Source organism: Archocentrus centrarchus, chromosome 24 (assembly GCF_007364275.1).
Source record: "Archocentrus centrarchus isolate MPI-CPG fArcCen1 chromosome 24, fArcCen1, whole genome shotgun sequence".
NCBI lineage: Eukaryota > Metazoa > Chordata > Actinopteri > Cichliformes > Cichlidae > Archocentrus > Archocentrus centrarchus.
In genome coordinates this window covers 173,115-187,104 of record NC_044369.1, presented here as the reverse complement: position 1 = coordinate 187,104, position 13,990 = coordinate 173,115, and the positions used below count along the sequence as shown (strand labels likewise).

At 40.2% G+C, this 13,990-nt stretch overlaps 1 protein-coding gene and 1 long non-coding RNA gene across 2 annotated transcripts; both read left to right on the top strand.

Annotated features, from left to right (window-relative positions):
- Window positions 1–4,055: 4,055 nt before the first annotated feature.
- LOC115774489 (uncharacterized) lies at window positions 4,056–7,425 on the top strand. Its single transcript, XR_004019196.1, has 5 exons — window positions 4,056–4,108; window positions 4,513–4,582; window positions 5,143–5,285; window positions 5,593–5,685; window positions 7,191–7,425. It is a non-coding gene; the product is annotated as an uncharacterized LOC115774489 (long non-coding RNA).
- A 5,691-nt stretch (window positions 7,426–13,116) lies between these two features.
- On the top strand, window positions 13,117–13,962 carry LOC115774488 (claudin-20-like). Its single transcript, XM_030721810.1, has one exon. The coding sequence runs from the start codon at window positions 13,129–13,131 to the stop codon at window positions 13,960–13,962; it is 834 nt and encodes a 277-aa protein (XP_030577670.1). The 5' UTR covers window positions 13,117–13,128.
- The last annotated feature ends 28 nt before the right edge of the window (window positions 13,963–13,990 follow it).

Below are 13,990 nucleotides of genomic sequence, written 5' to 3'. Positions count from 1 at the left end.
AACAGTCCAAACAGGATATAAGGTCCCTGGTGAGTGGCTCAGCAGCATTATCAATATGAACATTGAAGTCGCCCAGCAAGATAAAATATGGTGACACAGTTGATAACGAAGACAGACATGCAGAGAGTTCATTTATAAAATCCAGGCTTCTTTTAGGTGGGCGATACAAAACTGCTAAAACTGTGGACATAGCTCCTTTTATCTGTCGGGCGATACATTCAAAGGAGGCAAAATGAGGTACAGGGATAGATGTAACTTTCCATTTCTCCTGGTAAAATATCGCAAGACCGCCACCACGACCGGTGTCACATGACCGAGACATGTAAACAAACCCAGGAGGCGTAGCTTGATTTTACTGGGAAAAGTCATTATTCTGCTGCCATGTCTTGGTCAGACACATAAAGTCAAACTTACTGTCATGGATGTATTCAGACAACAGAAGACCCTTGTTGGTGAGAGAGCGGATATTCAGGAGGACAAGTGCGATGGTGCTTGTCATCGGGGCAGCAGTTGCTGATCTGGCCAGTCGAATCAGGGCACCGCAGTCCGTAATCCGTCCAGGTTTCTTTGAAGGTCACGGGAAGACCGACTATAATGTTCAGATCGGCTTGGTGTCATCGACGCAGTATTTGCGATGAGAGCCTTGATGACTATACCTTCTGCGGGGATGTCAGATAATTTCCGGGTGGAGATACAGCGCTGATGGAAGCAGCATCGCAAGCCGGGGCTGCAGTTGTAGGAGTTTGTCAATCGAGTATTGGATTTCCAGAGCCACTGGTTTCCAAAGCAGGGAAAGAATAAAAGTAAGAGTACAGAAAGGTTTGATCCAAAAAGACGACTTGTTGGGCCACATTATTGTGAGTTCGGAGATCAGAACACAAGATCAAAAACATAGAAAATATAAAAAAGATTGCAGTCAGGATAGCGGCAGCCAAAATGCACCAGCATTCACACCGGAAGCGGAAATCAATGTTCTTACAGTCTCTGACTGTGGACTCATCTCTGTGCTTGTCCTGTTGCAGCTTTTGATACTGTTGACTAGGGCTGCAACAATTCATTGAGTAACTCGAATAATTTGATTATAAAAAATTCTTGACACAAATTTGCCGCTTCGATGATTCATTTAAACTCTGCAGCGCTCAGGTATCTCTATGTAAATGGAGCGTTTCACCCACAACAGCACCATTACAGTTCATCTTTTTCTTCTTGTGGGTTTAATGGACAAACCAGCTTAGAGCTGCATTACCACCACCTACTGATCTGGAGTGTGTATCAGGCGTTTTAAAAAACAAACAAACCTTAGATTCTAAAAAAAAACTCTCCGTTGCTGCGACGGATTCCCTCTGACACTTAAAGTGGATCATCGCTGACATATTTTTCCATGCCTCCACCGCTCTCTACCATGTTTGTGTGTTGTGATCACTGTGCTGAGAATTTCAGCTGTTATTTTTTTTTGTCTACTTCAGTTTAACCATGTTTACTAGCAAGTGCCGCCATTAGCACTAGCGATCATCCAGTACCGGAAGGACCCCTTCCCCATCAAAATATTTTTTGTATGTTAATCCCTGATTAGTGACTAAATATAGACCTGCAGTAGAAACGTGTTAAGGATAATGCTTGTGAATACAAATCATTACAACAGTGCACTCTTGCAGCCCCCAGTTTTTTAACATAAACACTGATAACACAACAACAGCAGTCAGCTGTTGTAGGTGCAGTCTGTCTGCACAAGTGCAAAGAGGCGAAGCCGGTGCCGAAGACAGCGAGCTCAGATGGAAAAAAGCTTCCAAAAGAAGCAATTTCACTACTGTAACCACCGTTAAACCTTTACTGGGAAACAGCTGTTAGTCCTTCATCAACCACCTGATCAGTAAGTGAAGAAAAGAGAACTTTGTAGCTGCTCCATCCACCCTGTTTGTTTCACACAGAGAAAAACTGCAGTACGGAAGTTAAAATATGCAGATGAACTGTTAATATGAAAAAAGTATTTTTTTATGTGATTACTCGAGTAATCGATGGAATAATCGATAGAATATTCGATTACTAAAATAATCGATAGCTGCAGGCCTACTGTTGATCATAACATTTTATTACAGAGATTAGAGCATACTATAGGTATTAATGGTACTGCACTGCAGTGGTTTGAATCATATTTATCTCATAGACTCCAATTTGTTCATGTAAATGGGGAGTCTTCTTCACACACTAAGGTTAATTATGGAGTTCCACAGGGTTCTGTGCTAGGACCAATTCTATTTACATTATACATGCTTCCCTTAGGCAGTATTATTAGAAAGCATTGCATCAATTTTCATTCTTATGCAGATGATACTCAGCTTTACCTATCAATGAAGCCAGATGACACACACATCAATTAGTTAAACTGCAGGAATGTCTTAAAGATATTAAGGCCTGGATGACCTCTAATTTCCTGCTTCTAAATTCAGATCAAACTGAAGTTCTTGTACTCGGCCCCACAAATCTTAGAAACATGGTGTCAAACCAGATACTTACTCTGGATGGCATTACTTTGGCCTCCAGTAACACTGTGAGAAATCTTGGAGTCATTTTTGACCAGGATATGTCCTTCAATGCACATATTAAACAAATATGCAGGACCGCTTTTTTGCATTTGCGCAATATTTCTAAAATTAGAAACATCCTTTCTCAGAGTGATGCTGAAAAGCTAATTCATGCATTTATTACTTCTAGGGTGGACTATTGTAATTCATTATTATCAGGCTGTCCTAAAAGCTCCCTGAAAAGCCTTCAGCTGATCCAAAATGCTGCAGCTAGAGTACTGACAGGGACTAGAAAGAGAGAGCAGATTTCTCCCATATTGGCTTCTCTTCATTGGCTCCCTGTTAAATCTAGAATAGAATTTAAAATCCTTCTCCTCACATACAAGGTCTTGAATAATCAGGCACCATCTTATCTCAAAGACCTCATAGTCCCATATCACCCCAACAGAGCACTTCTCTCTCAGACTGCTGGCTTACTTGTGGTTCCTTGTGTTAGGGATTATTTTTTACTCAGTGAATAAAGGACAAATGTTTAAAGGTAAACTCCAGTAAATTAATTAATAAACAGTGGATCAACCAAATAATAAACAATAAATAATACATTAGACAGAGAGCAACTGATCAGAAAGTACTAGACTAACCTCTCTATTCCAGTACATCTTATCTTGAGGAACGGCCACAAGGACGCATAATTAAAACATCAGGAAGATGATGTGCTTCATGACTCCACAGCTGAGGAATCATGAGTCACGAAGACCAGCCTGGATGAGACTGAGTGATGAAGGTCAACTCATAGCGCCCAGAGATTGCTTATGTTATAGATAACAGAAGGCTGACAGTATAAAAATGTTTTGGTTAGACAGGAACACGGGCTCAGAGAGAGAGAGAGCACACACAGGCTGTCTCTTCTGAGTCCTCGCATGCATGTGTACTTTTTCTGATCCTTTAATACAATAAATGTTTTACTTTTTTAATTGAAGTGTTTCAGGTGTCTTCCTTCACAAAAAACCTGTTTACCTGACACTAGGATACTTAAGAGTAGAATGGGAGGCAGAGCCTTCAGCTTTCAGGCCCCTCTTCTGTGGAACCAGCTCCCAGCTTGGATTCAGGAGACAGACACCCTCTTTATTTTTAAGATTAGGCTTAAAACTTTCCTTTATGATCAAGCTTATAGTTAGGGCTGGATCAGGTGACCCTGAACCCTCCCTTAGTTATGCTGCTATAGGCCTAGGCTGCTGCACTCAAAAAAAGGAAATGTCACTGTTGTTCACTATAAAACATAGTATTATGTTTTGATTACTCAAAGACCATGAGTTATTTGCATCAACTTAAGTTAGTTGTATTGTTTGAAAGTAAAAATGTGCAATGTCAGGTTTACTTGGCTATGTTAAGTTTTCCCAACTCAACTCTGTAAAGTAAAAATTACATAAAATGGAAAGCACTTCATTAATAGGGTGGTTTGTCCATTTCAGGACACCGTATTTCCTCTTTAATCTCGCTTGTTCACAGTCACATGATTATCCCGCTTGTTAATGCAAATGGAGATACACGGCTCTGCAAAATCCGCTGTCATCCTTTGAGTAAAGGTAAGTAAATATCTCTTTATTACTACTACTTCATATAGCAAATAGTTTTATGTGTTTTGTATGCGTTAAATTGTGGTGGAGGCTGAGGTAAAGGGGGGGAACCATGCTAATTCGTTACTCTTACTCTGTTTTGCTAACTCTGCTACCGGATGTAAAAAAACATTGAAAAGTCAACTCACTGAAGCGACTGATTATCAAATACGCATTACTATGTATTTGTGTAGTTTTGTAAAGTTGTGACGATTCTGATAGCAGTATCGTAAACGCCACCAATACAAATTGGCACCCCTAGCTCCATTAGCGCCATTAGCTAACGTTAGCTCTGTTGGCGCCGTTAGTGAGTCAGCTTATGGATATGTTGCCTTCAATGTTTTTACTCTAATATCACTTTCTTTTTCCAACAGATATGAATGTGGTCTTGTAAAAACTGTGGGATGACTGCATCGACAAGAATCCATCTACTAAACACTACAGGTTGGCTCATGGCAATTTCAGCAGCAGACGCCCATACCCATGCATTTATTCTGCTTGCCCTTGTGTATTTAAAACTTGGAATGCCCTTCATAGTCATTTAAGTATGTCACATACTAACCAAAGTGTTGAAAACTGTGTTACTTCAGCTACATTTAATTGTCAGTTGTGTCCAATCACTTGCATAGCATCAGCTGTCATCATAATGTGGGCTTTTTAATTGGTTAAAAATGTATAAAGTGTGAGAGTTGTCAAGCAAATTAGTTCAAGCATAAATTATTTCAGAAGTTGTGTAGATGGTAGATGTAATTTTCTATTTTAAACCAATTTTGATACACTGAGGGTCAACACATAGGTATTCTACACACTGGGTATTCTAGATTAGAATCACTGAAGATTTGTACTACATTAGGGTTTGGAAATATATCTAGCAATATGAAACAGATGTTATATGTTTTGGAATTTGATATGTAATCTTGTGATATTACTTGTGGAAGACTTTTAAGCTGTATGATAACCTTTTTCTGTACTTCTTTTTTGTCTTTTTTGAAATACTTACCTAGATAAGTGCTGAGTTCACTTGCATTACCACCATCCCACTTATCAGTTTATGGCGCAGCTGGTCCACTACTCTGACAGATTCTCAGCAAGAAAGGAGAAGCAGTAGGACACAAAATCAAAAACTTTATGGCTGTTATTTGACAAGGTTTGTGTATAATTACTTGCATACTAAAGTTGCTGCAGATAGTTTGCATAATTACCCCACCATCCACCTTTACACTAAGACAAGTCACATAAGACTGTAGTGGGCTTTCACACTTATCCCTGCCCTTGTTGTTAACTGATAAGTGCACCTGTAGCTAAATGGGATTTTATGAATGAATAAGTGACCTCTGCATTAAAGCTGGCTGGCCAGCAGTTGATATCTGTGTCAGGGATCACTTTTAGGCACTTTTCCCTGTTCCTAATGTCAGTGACTTTTTATGCAGTATATTTCCTGTTTCGTTTTGCAGAACGACTACATTGCAACAAGAAGATCTTGTAGCCTCCAAGCACTACCTTTGTATCTCAACGAAGACCCTGAAAAGCTAGTGAAAGAGTACGGAGTAAGTGTCAGTTCTTTTTAAAAGGGACATTTTCATTCATGGTTGTGCTAAATAAGTTCTCATCAAGGTGTCAAATTTTGTAATTCACTCACCAAGATTCAATACCTTTGTGATGGAGAGTTGTTAAGTTTTACCACCACATTCATTTTCATTGGGCCTACAAATATCAGACAATATATGATTTGCTAACTTTGATGAACCTACCCACTACCAGTTATTTTTTTAGAAGTTTTTTTTTCCTTAATAGTGTTTACATTTATCCCCAAAACTTTTTTTTGTTTATTTGTTTTGTTTAGTTAACTCAGGGGTGTCCAAAGTCAGTCCTCAAGTATCCTGCATGTCTTAGTTCTCTCCCTGGTTCAACACACCTGGATCATGGCTCATTAGCAGGTCTCTGCAGAACATTGACGTACTAAGGAAGTAGTTGCAGGGTGTTGAACCAGGGAGACTGAAGACTGACTTCATTTATTATTGGAGTCAGTTATCAAGAAGAATATAAAAATGGTGCAAGCTTCATCTGAATTACACACTTGGACAAATTGTTGGCAATCCTCTATTAGTGAACAAAAGCAGTCATTGAAATAACTTGAAACAGACAAAAGTAATTAAAATTTTTACTGAAAATTAACCAGTGACAGTGCTTTTGAATTGTGGATCATGAAAAACAAACTAGACAAAAATTGTGGTATTTGTAATTTAATGTTTTGATGCTCAACCTTTTGAGGCAGTAACTGCTATCAAACAACTTCTGTGACTGTTGATGAGACTTCTGCACCTGTCCACAGGTATTCTGGACCACTCTTTGTTTGTCATTCTGGTCCAGTTGTCTCAGGTTTGAAGGGTGCCTTCTCCATGTTTCAGCTCCTTCTACAGATGTTCAATAGAATTTAGATCAGGGCTCATAGAAGGCCAGTGCAGAACAGTCCAATGTTTAGCTCTTAGCCATTCTTTGGTGAGTTTAGCTGTGTGTTTTGAGTCATTATCCTGTTGGAAGGCCTGCAACTGAGACCAAGCTTTCTGACACTAGGCATGGGACAACTTTCTCCTTCACTTCCTGTGGTCCATTTTCATTGTGATACACACACACCTCGTCACAAAACAGCACAGTGACGACTTTGCACCCTTTAAATAGGAGACTGACTGGTTACAAGCTTGAAGACACCTGTAATGCTAATTAGAGGACACACCTTAGTTTAACATGTCCCTGTGGTCAAATTAGTTTCAATCTTTTCTAGATGTTCCATTTTTGTCCAGGCCTGTTTCTCCAGTTTGGTTTGTAAATGATTCTGTTGAACCACAAATTAAAAGCAGTGCCTGATTTTAATTGGTTAAATTTCAATAAGTTTTTATTTATTATTACTTTTGTCCATTTTAAATTATTTCAGAGACCATTGTGGATGTTTTGGTCATTAAGGAGGGGTACCAATAATTTTATCCACGTGTGTATATGCTTTCAGTGAGAGAGGTTTTATTAAATTATCTTGTCTATTTTTATCTGTTTTTAGAGTGAGAACCCTGATGAAACCCAGGCAGATTTGGATCAGATGGTCATCGGCACCTATGTGATTAAACACCCAGGTGAAGATGTTGATCAGTCCCCAGAAGATGTTGGCATCATCGTTGAAGGTGTGTAGGTGCTCAATGAACTCAAAGATGTCACCACTTCTTGTGCCTTACTGTTTGGGATCATCTACGACCTGAACCTGAGCATTCTGACCTCAGGTACACTTTTAAATTCATCCAAAAGATCCTGATGGAACTTGATACACACAGACTTTTAAATAAAATCCAGGTACTCAAAAATAAACTGCTGGAATAATGCATGAAACCATTATGGGGGCTGTTCAGTGTGCTGAAAAGTTTTTGTTATCCTGTTAACTTGAGCAGTAGTTTGGGTTGTCTGTTAACCTTTTTTTATTTCTTACGTTACTGTTTCACCTTGAAGGTTACAAGTTTCAAATTGAAATCTAAGGTAGTAGTATCAACCTACTGACCTGAGACCATACGACTCTGTTAAGAGTTTACGTTGGGCAGCAGACAAAACATTGTTTTGAGGTTTATTCTTTTTTTTTGTTTTTTGTTTTTCTCATGTGTCAGATTGTTGTTACAGCACTTTCAGTTGTATTAAGATACCTCATTGTAGCCACTTAGCTGTAATGGGTAAAAAAAATTCTCCTACAAAGACGCTTTACCATAGTGTGGATGTTCTGCTGCTATTTGAACTAGTTGAAGCTTGTGTGGAGCTAAGAGCTCTGAAAAGGTTATTGAAAGTTTAAAAAATACTGTGATGCTTAACTTTATAATTGTAATTTTTTTTTTATAAATACAAAGCATTTTTATACTTTATTATTTTGAGTGTTTTTGTAAAACAAGATGATGTTATTCTTAGTATTTAATAAAGTGCTGTTTTGCAAAGTTGTGTTTTTTTCCTCCCTCTGTTAACAGTTCTTTTTCTATTTAACATGATTTTAAGTTGACAAAAGAAACTCATTTAGGATTAACTTAACTATATCAAGTTGCTCTTACTCAGCAATCCTGTATTGCTTTAATGTGTATCCAGTTAATTCTCTGAACTCAACTATGTCACATACATTTAACATAGTTTTCATACATAAAATGAAAGTAACCACATTAAGTTTAAATTACTCAAGTCCCTTTTGTACAGTATACTTAAGTCTTTTGAGTAAATCATACAGAAACTTGTTACTTAACACCTACTTAAAAAAGTTACGTGGAACCACTTGACACAACATTTTTAAGTAAGTCCATTATATTTTTTTTTGAGTGTGGGGGGTTCCCATACAATTTTGGCGTGGTTACGGCCAACAGTAACAAAACTGAATTATAAATAAAGGCGACTTTTGCTAGCAGTCTCTCACCAAATCTTTCATCCTCACTGACACTGCCACATCAAGATTAACTAATTAAAGTATGTCCTAATATTAAAAAGTTTTGCGAGATCTCGCAAAAGTGCCTCTTTTTTTTTTTTTTCCCCATGTCCCTTGCGGGGTTCCGTAGTTTCCGGATTGAACATCAGCTGTTTCTTTCACCTTTCACCAAATTCCATCATTTAGGACTTTTATCTTTCACCAACAAAATGGAACATGTGTATCAGCATGTTTAGGCTGTTAAACAGAGCATCTATATTATAACAGAAATATTAGCCTCTGTTATTGAGTTTAAGCCAAATTAAGGTCATTTTCATACTTGTGTAGTTTTTTTGTCAAAGCCGCAGCAGACGAGCAAGTGACACAGAACCACAGGTTTGACTCCTGCTTACTACTAACTGCCCCAGTCGGTACATGTAGTTAGATTAGAGGGGGATACGTCTCCAGATGAATGAAGTGAATGTAACTCAGTGTAACTAACACACACACAGTGACTATGTGTTGAGCGTAGATAAAGCACTCATTTATATTCCCGTCTGGCTGATGGCTGATGGCTGATGGAGTCTCGGGGGAGATTCTTGTTTCTGCCAGATGGTTTGATTCAGCTCCAATCTATTATCACTGTGCCTGAGGGGTCAAAGGTCAAACTGTCTGCTTTGATGTAAAGCTAATTTCAGCTGTGTTGGATTAAAGATTCAGGAATCACATGCCTTTGTGGACACTGTGTTAACATGTGAGGAGGAGCGAGCACTTCATGTTCTGCAACATTTAATCCAACGTGAGAGGAAATCCTTTCAGGTCTTCTTCATGTTCCTACTCAGCCTCCTCATTGTCAGCTCACATCAATGTTAACTGAATATGAAGCAGAATTATCCATCTACATGCTGATAGATTCATCACATTTCTCCATCAGCAGAAACAAAACACTCAGAAATCAGTGATGTTTCGATTAAAACAGCAGAATTTTAAAAATCTCAGGTTTCTGAACTCTGCTGAATGTAAACAAGTCATTTATTTATTATTTACTTACTTAGTGCCCATTAGCAAGAACTTTTTTTTTTACTTTTATAACTCAAACATCAAGATACGAGAAAAAAAATAACAGAAAAAAAAAAAAAAGGCATGTAGACTCTCAGCCATCCATAGCAGCCTCAAATGGTGACTGAACTTTAGGTTCATGGAGATGCGTTGCTTCTCATCCAAGTACCATAACACGGGATTTAATGCCTGCAGGGGGCTGCCCCTGGAAGGCCGTCCTGGGTGGGGGTCTCCACCCAAACAGATCATAGATACAATAAAATAAAATAGAACAGACTAAAATAAATAAAAAATATTTTTTAATGAAACAAAATAAATCACACAAATATGGGCAATAACAAAGAATAAATAATACAGTGAGAACGTGAAAAATGATTAAACAGAAAATACAAAAATAAGGAAAATGAAGACAAACCTGCTCCTCAGTAAGCACACTTCCCACCAAACAAAATCAGACTCGAGCAGGAACACATGAACAAACAACATTAACAGAAAATGTGGGTCATAAAATTAAACAGACCATGAAGCAGAGCAGGCCTGAAACTCTCAGCATAAATCTGTGAGACACCAGAAGGCCAGAGGACAGAAGGAAACCAGTTTCTCAGTTTGTCCTGTGCAGTGTTCAGACTTCCAGGCCTGCAGGCAGCGAGTCAAACCTCCAGAGATCCACCTCTAATAGCCCGCCGCCTTGTTTCACATCGCTGAGCGACACGCGGAGCAGCTGGATGTTGAAATAGGCTGTTTGGGATGTGGGATGAACACAGGAGACCTGAACACTGCAGGAGCCATTAGATGCTTCACTTAACGGAGCATACCGCTGAGTATTACACGCATGTAAAACCATACACGCCATCCTGATGATCAGGGCTAAAATCCAGTTTCATTAAACAGCTTCTGAAATATAAGGATTTAGTAGCGTGACAGGTCCTCTCATAGCATTTTCTGACCATTTATAGAGATCTGGGTCAACAGAGCCATTATTAAACTGGACTGCTGGGAAAACCTCCTGTCAGTGAACTCAAGGGTACTCAGACATGTGAGATTTAAAGTTTTAAAATACAAGAAATAACCACATTTTTACTTAAAACTATCCAAAGAAAAAGCTGGAAGTGTTGCTTATTCAATCAGATTGTTTTCCCAGTTTTCCACACAGGACAAAATAAAAACCTCCACAGATCAAAGACAGTTCAGTGTGCAGCGCTCAGATTTATTATTATTTTTATGTCACATAAAAAGAAGCTAGTTTTTTTACGCTAAATCTAGAGGTTCACTGACATCAGCCTAGGCTTTGTTAAAATTTGCTTCTATTAATTTATTGTGTTGCAGTGAAATTTCACCAGTGTTTGCAAACTAAAAACACTGAAATTATTTTAAGTAGATGTTTTTATTTAAAATCGTCTCAAACTTTAACTGTTTTTTAACAGCAAAATCATGGCACCACCAGAATATTAACCTTTAACACGCTAACAATTAATAAACTGATATATGTATTATATACACATATCTACAGTATATATAGTGTAAAGTGAATTCATTCTTTTATAGTAGTTCCTTATGTATTAACAGATAATTAACAGATACTCATCAAAACCAAAAATGGTATAAAATTAATCTTTTATTACTTTATTAAAAATAATGAATTAGAACACATTCATCAGGAGATTTAAATATTTTCTAACCTCACTTAGATCCCAAAATAAACCTTCAAAGCTTCTGTAAAAAAAAAATACTGAATGTTCATTTCACAAAATATTTAATATTGAGCATAAAAATTATAAAAGGTTTATTGATGCTTTTACTTCATTAGGTCTCAACAACTATCTCAGAAGGTTACGTTCCTCTTTGCCTTAGCTGTGATGGTGTCACAGATACTCATGTTTGAGTGTTCAGAGGTCTGCAGGCCGAGTCCGTTTGGAGCTGCTGTTTGTGCCCACAGTGCAGAAGCTCCACCAGGAATCTGCAGCGACTCGCTGTTTGATGCTCATGATGACGTCACCTCTGGTGGGAAACAGAGTTGACTCTATTGTGTTTTTATCAATTTTTTTAATTACTGTATTAACACAACAACAGGAATTTAGCGGTGATGACGGTGGGAGTGACGCTCACGGTGTCTTTAAACTTGTGTTTTCCCACAGTGAGGCTGAACCTGGAGCAAAATGTGTGTTTATAGTTTCCAGTTTAAGAAAGCTGCTCGTGTCTGTGCAGGTCTGAGCTGATAGACCCAGACTGGAGGATTATGGTAATAACAGGCTGCCACTGACTGAGTGACTGCAGAGCGGGTGGGTGGGCTGCGGACTCTTATCAGCGTGTTGCAGTGGGCAATTCTTCGCACAGTCACATGACGGGCGACACCTTGGTTCACAATGCAGTCCCACAAAGAGGAAACAGCTCAGTGGTTTTATCAGCAAACGAGCGAAAATGACGACCAGATGCTGTACGGTGATTGTTTTAAAAGCACCGGTGATTGTGGCGGCCGCGTGAAATGTGACCATTTTTGAAAGCGAACACTCAGACCATCAGATATGATCACTAATAATCAGTAATTAGTCTTTGTCTCCATGGTTATTATCAGATTCAGAGATGCTGCCATGTTTTTTCAAAAGCTTGCAAAAGTCTCAGAAAGCAAACAGAAAAAAAATATAAAGACAAGAAACTGAAACAAACATTTTGAGGTAAAAAGCTGATTTTGAGACAATATTTCAGCGGCGCTGCGGCGCTGACGTACCCTGCCATCAAATCATCAGATAAGAACGCTGCTCTGCGGCTCCTTCAGCCGAGCCAGTGACCTTCAGGTGATGGAAGCAAAAACCTATTTCCTGAATTGGACTTTTGTCTGAACGAAGGTTTCTTCTATTCACAGCGAGATTGTAGAGAGGACGCCTGGCGCTTCTTTTCCGGGACGCAGAATGGGATGAAACTGTATGTACAGTTGCCAAGGAGACAGCAAGCAGAGGGGTAGTTAGAGGCTGTTATCCAATACACTGTTTTCATTCACACTGCTTCTCTGCTTCATCTCCAGGAGTCACTTCAGGAGACACTGCCAAAGACGCAACACAGGTAAGACCTCAGTCTTCATCAAAATGAACTTTTTTAAGGAAAATTGCTCCTCTTGTTTCAGGTATTTGACTCCATCAAGGAGAAATAACTTCACTCTTAGTTTGTGCTCTGCTGTGTGTTTCTTGCAGCTCAGAGGCAGTACTGCTGAGGGACACTGCAGCTTTAAAGGACATAATTGAGTGTCAATGATCACCACATCAGCTGCAGAGTAACTAATGTAGGCAATCATCGAGCTCTCATGTGCTCACCCCCCCGAAAAAGCATCAGAAAGCTGGGAGAGAGAAACAGATTCCCATCAGCAGCCTCAGCTGTGCGTCTGTCACGCTCCCACGCTCACTTCAATTCTCATTTCTCCTCTGGTTGCAGCTCGCTGGAGCCTGAGCTGAGGAATTATCTGCTGTCAGGACCTGCCCGGGACAGCGCTTCTCTGGACGGAAAGGGGTGGGGTGGGGGCTGAGCCATGCTGTCCGCCGCTGTTCAAATCCTGGCGTTCGCCCTGGCACTCCTGGGTGTCCTCGGTGCCACCGTGGCCACTTTGATGCCCAACTGGAAGGTGAGCATCAACGTGTGGACCAGCATCATGACCCCAATCTCGCAGATGCAGGGTCTGTGGATGGACTGTGTGTGGTACAGCTCTGGCGTCTTCAGCTGCACCATGAAGAACTCGGTGCTGTCGCTGCCGCCGCACCTGCAGGCTATGCGGGCCGGCATGGTCCTGTCCTGCATAGTTGCATTGTTTGGACTTTGTCTCGCCACGTTGGGGCTCAAATGTACCCGCTGGGGGGGCAGCCACCGAGCAAAGGGGCACACAGCAATTACTGCAGGGGGCTGCTTCATCCTGGCCAGCCTCCTCTGCCTCGTCCCCGCGTCCTGGTTCACCAACGAAGTCATCACCGCCTTCCTGACCACAGACCTGCCGGACAGCAGTAAATATCAACCCGGTGGAGCTCTGTGTGTGACGTTTATCTCTGCTGGATTCCTCCTGGCTGGGGGGGTCATTTTCTGTTTGTCGTGTCCTGGAAAAAGAACAAGACGACCAGATCGCGCTTCCCCCGCCGATCCTGACAGATTTGCGTTGTACTCAGATGAGCAGAGGAGGCGGGGGCTGCAAGCGGAGCACAAGCAGCCGAAAAACAGAAACAAAACAGTCCAGCTGCAGATGGACAGGGTGAAGCAGGAGAAAGCTCTGCAGGAGAAACCAACGCTGGATCAGGAGCAGAAGCGCCACTCGTCTCCATCCAAACTCCCTCAAAAAGACATCAAGGACAGCTACAGCCTCCAGGAGTACGTTTAACCCTCGTGGCTGAGTGGTGAAATGTGGA

Bases quoted from the DNA above. Each gene is read 5' to 3' on its own strand.
- LOC115774488 (XM_030721810.1), top strand. From the start codon at position 13,129: ATGCTGTCCGCCGCTGTTCAAATCCTGGCGTTCGCCCTGGCACTCCTG.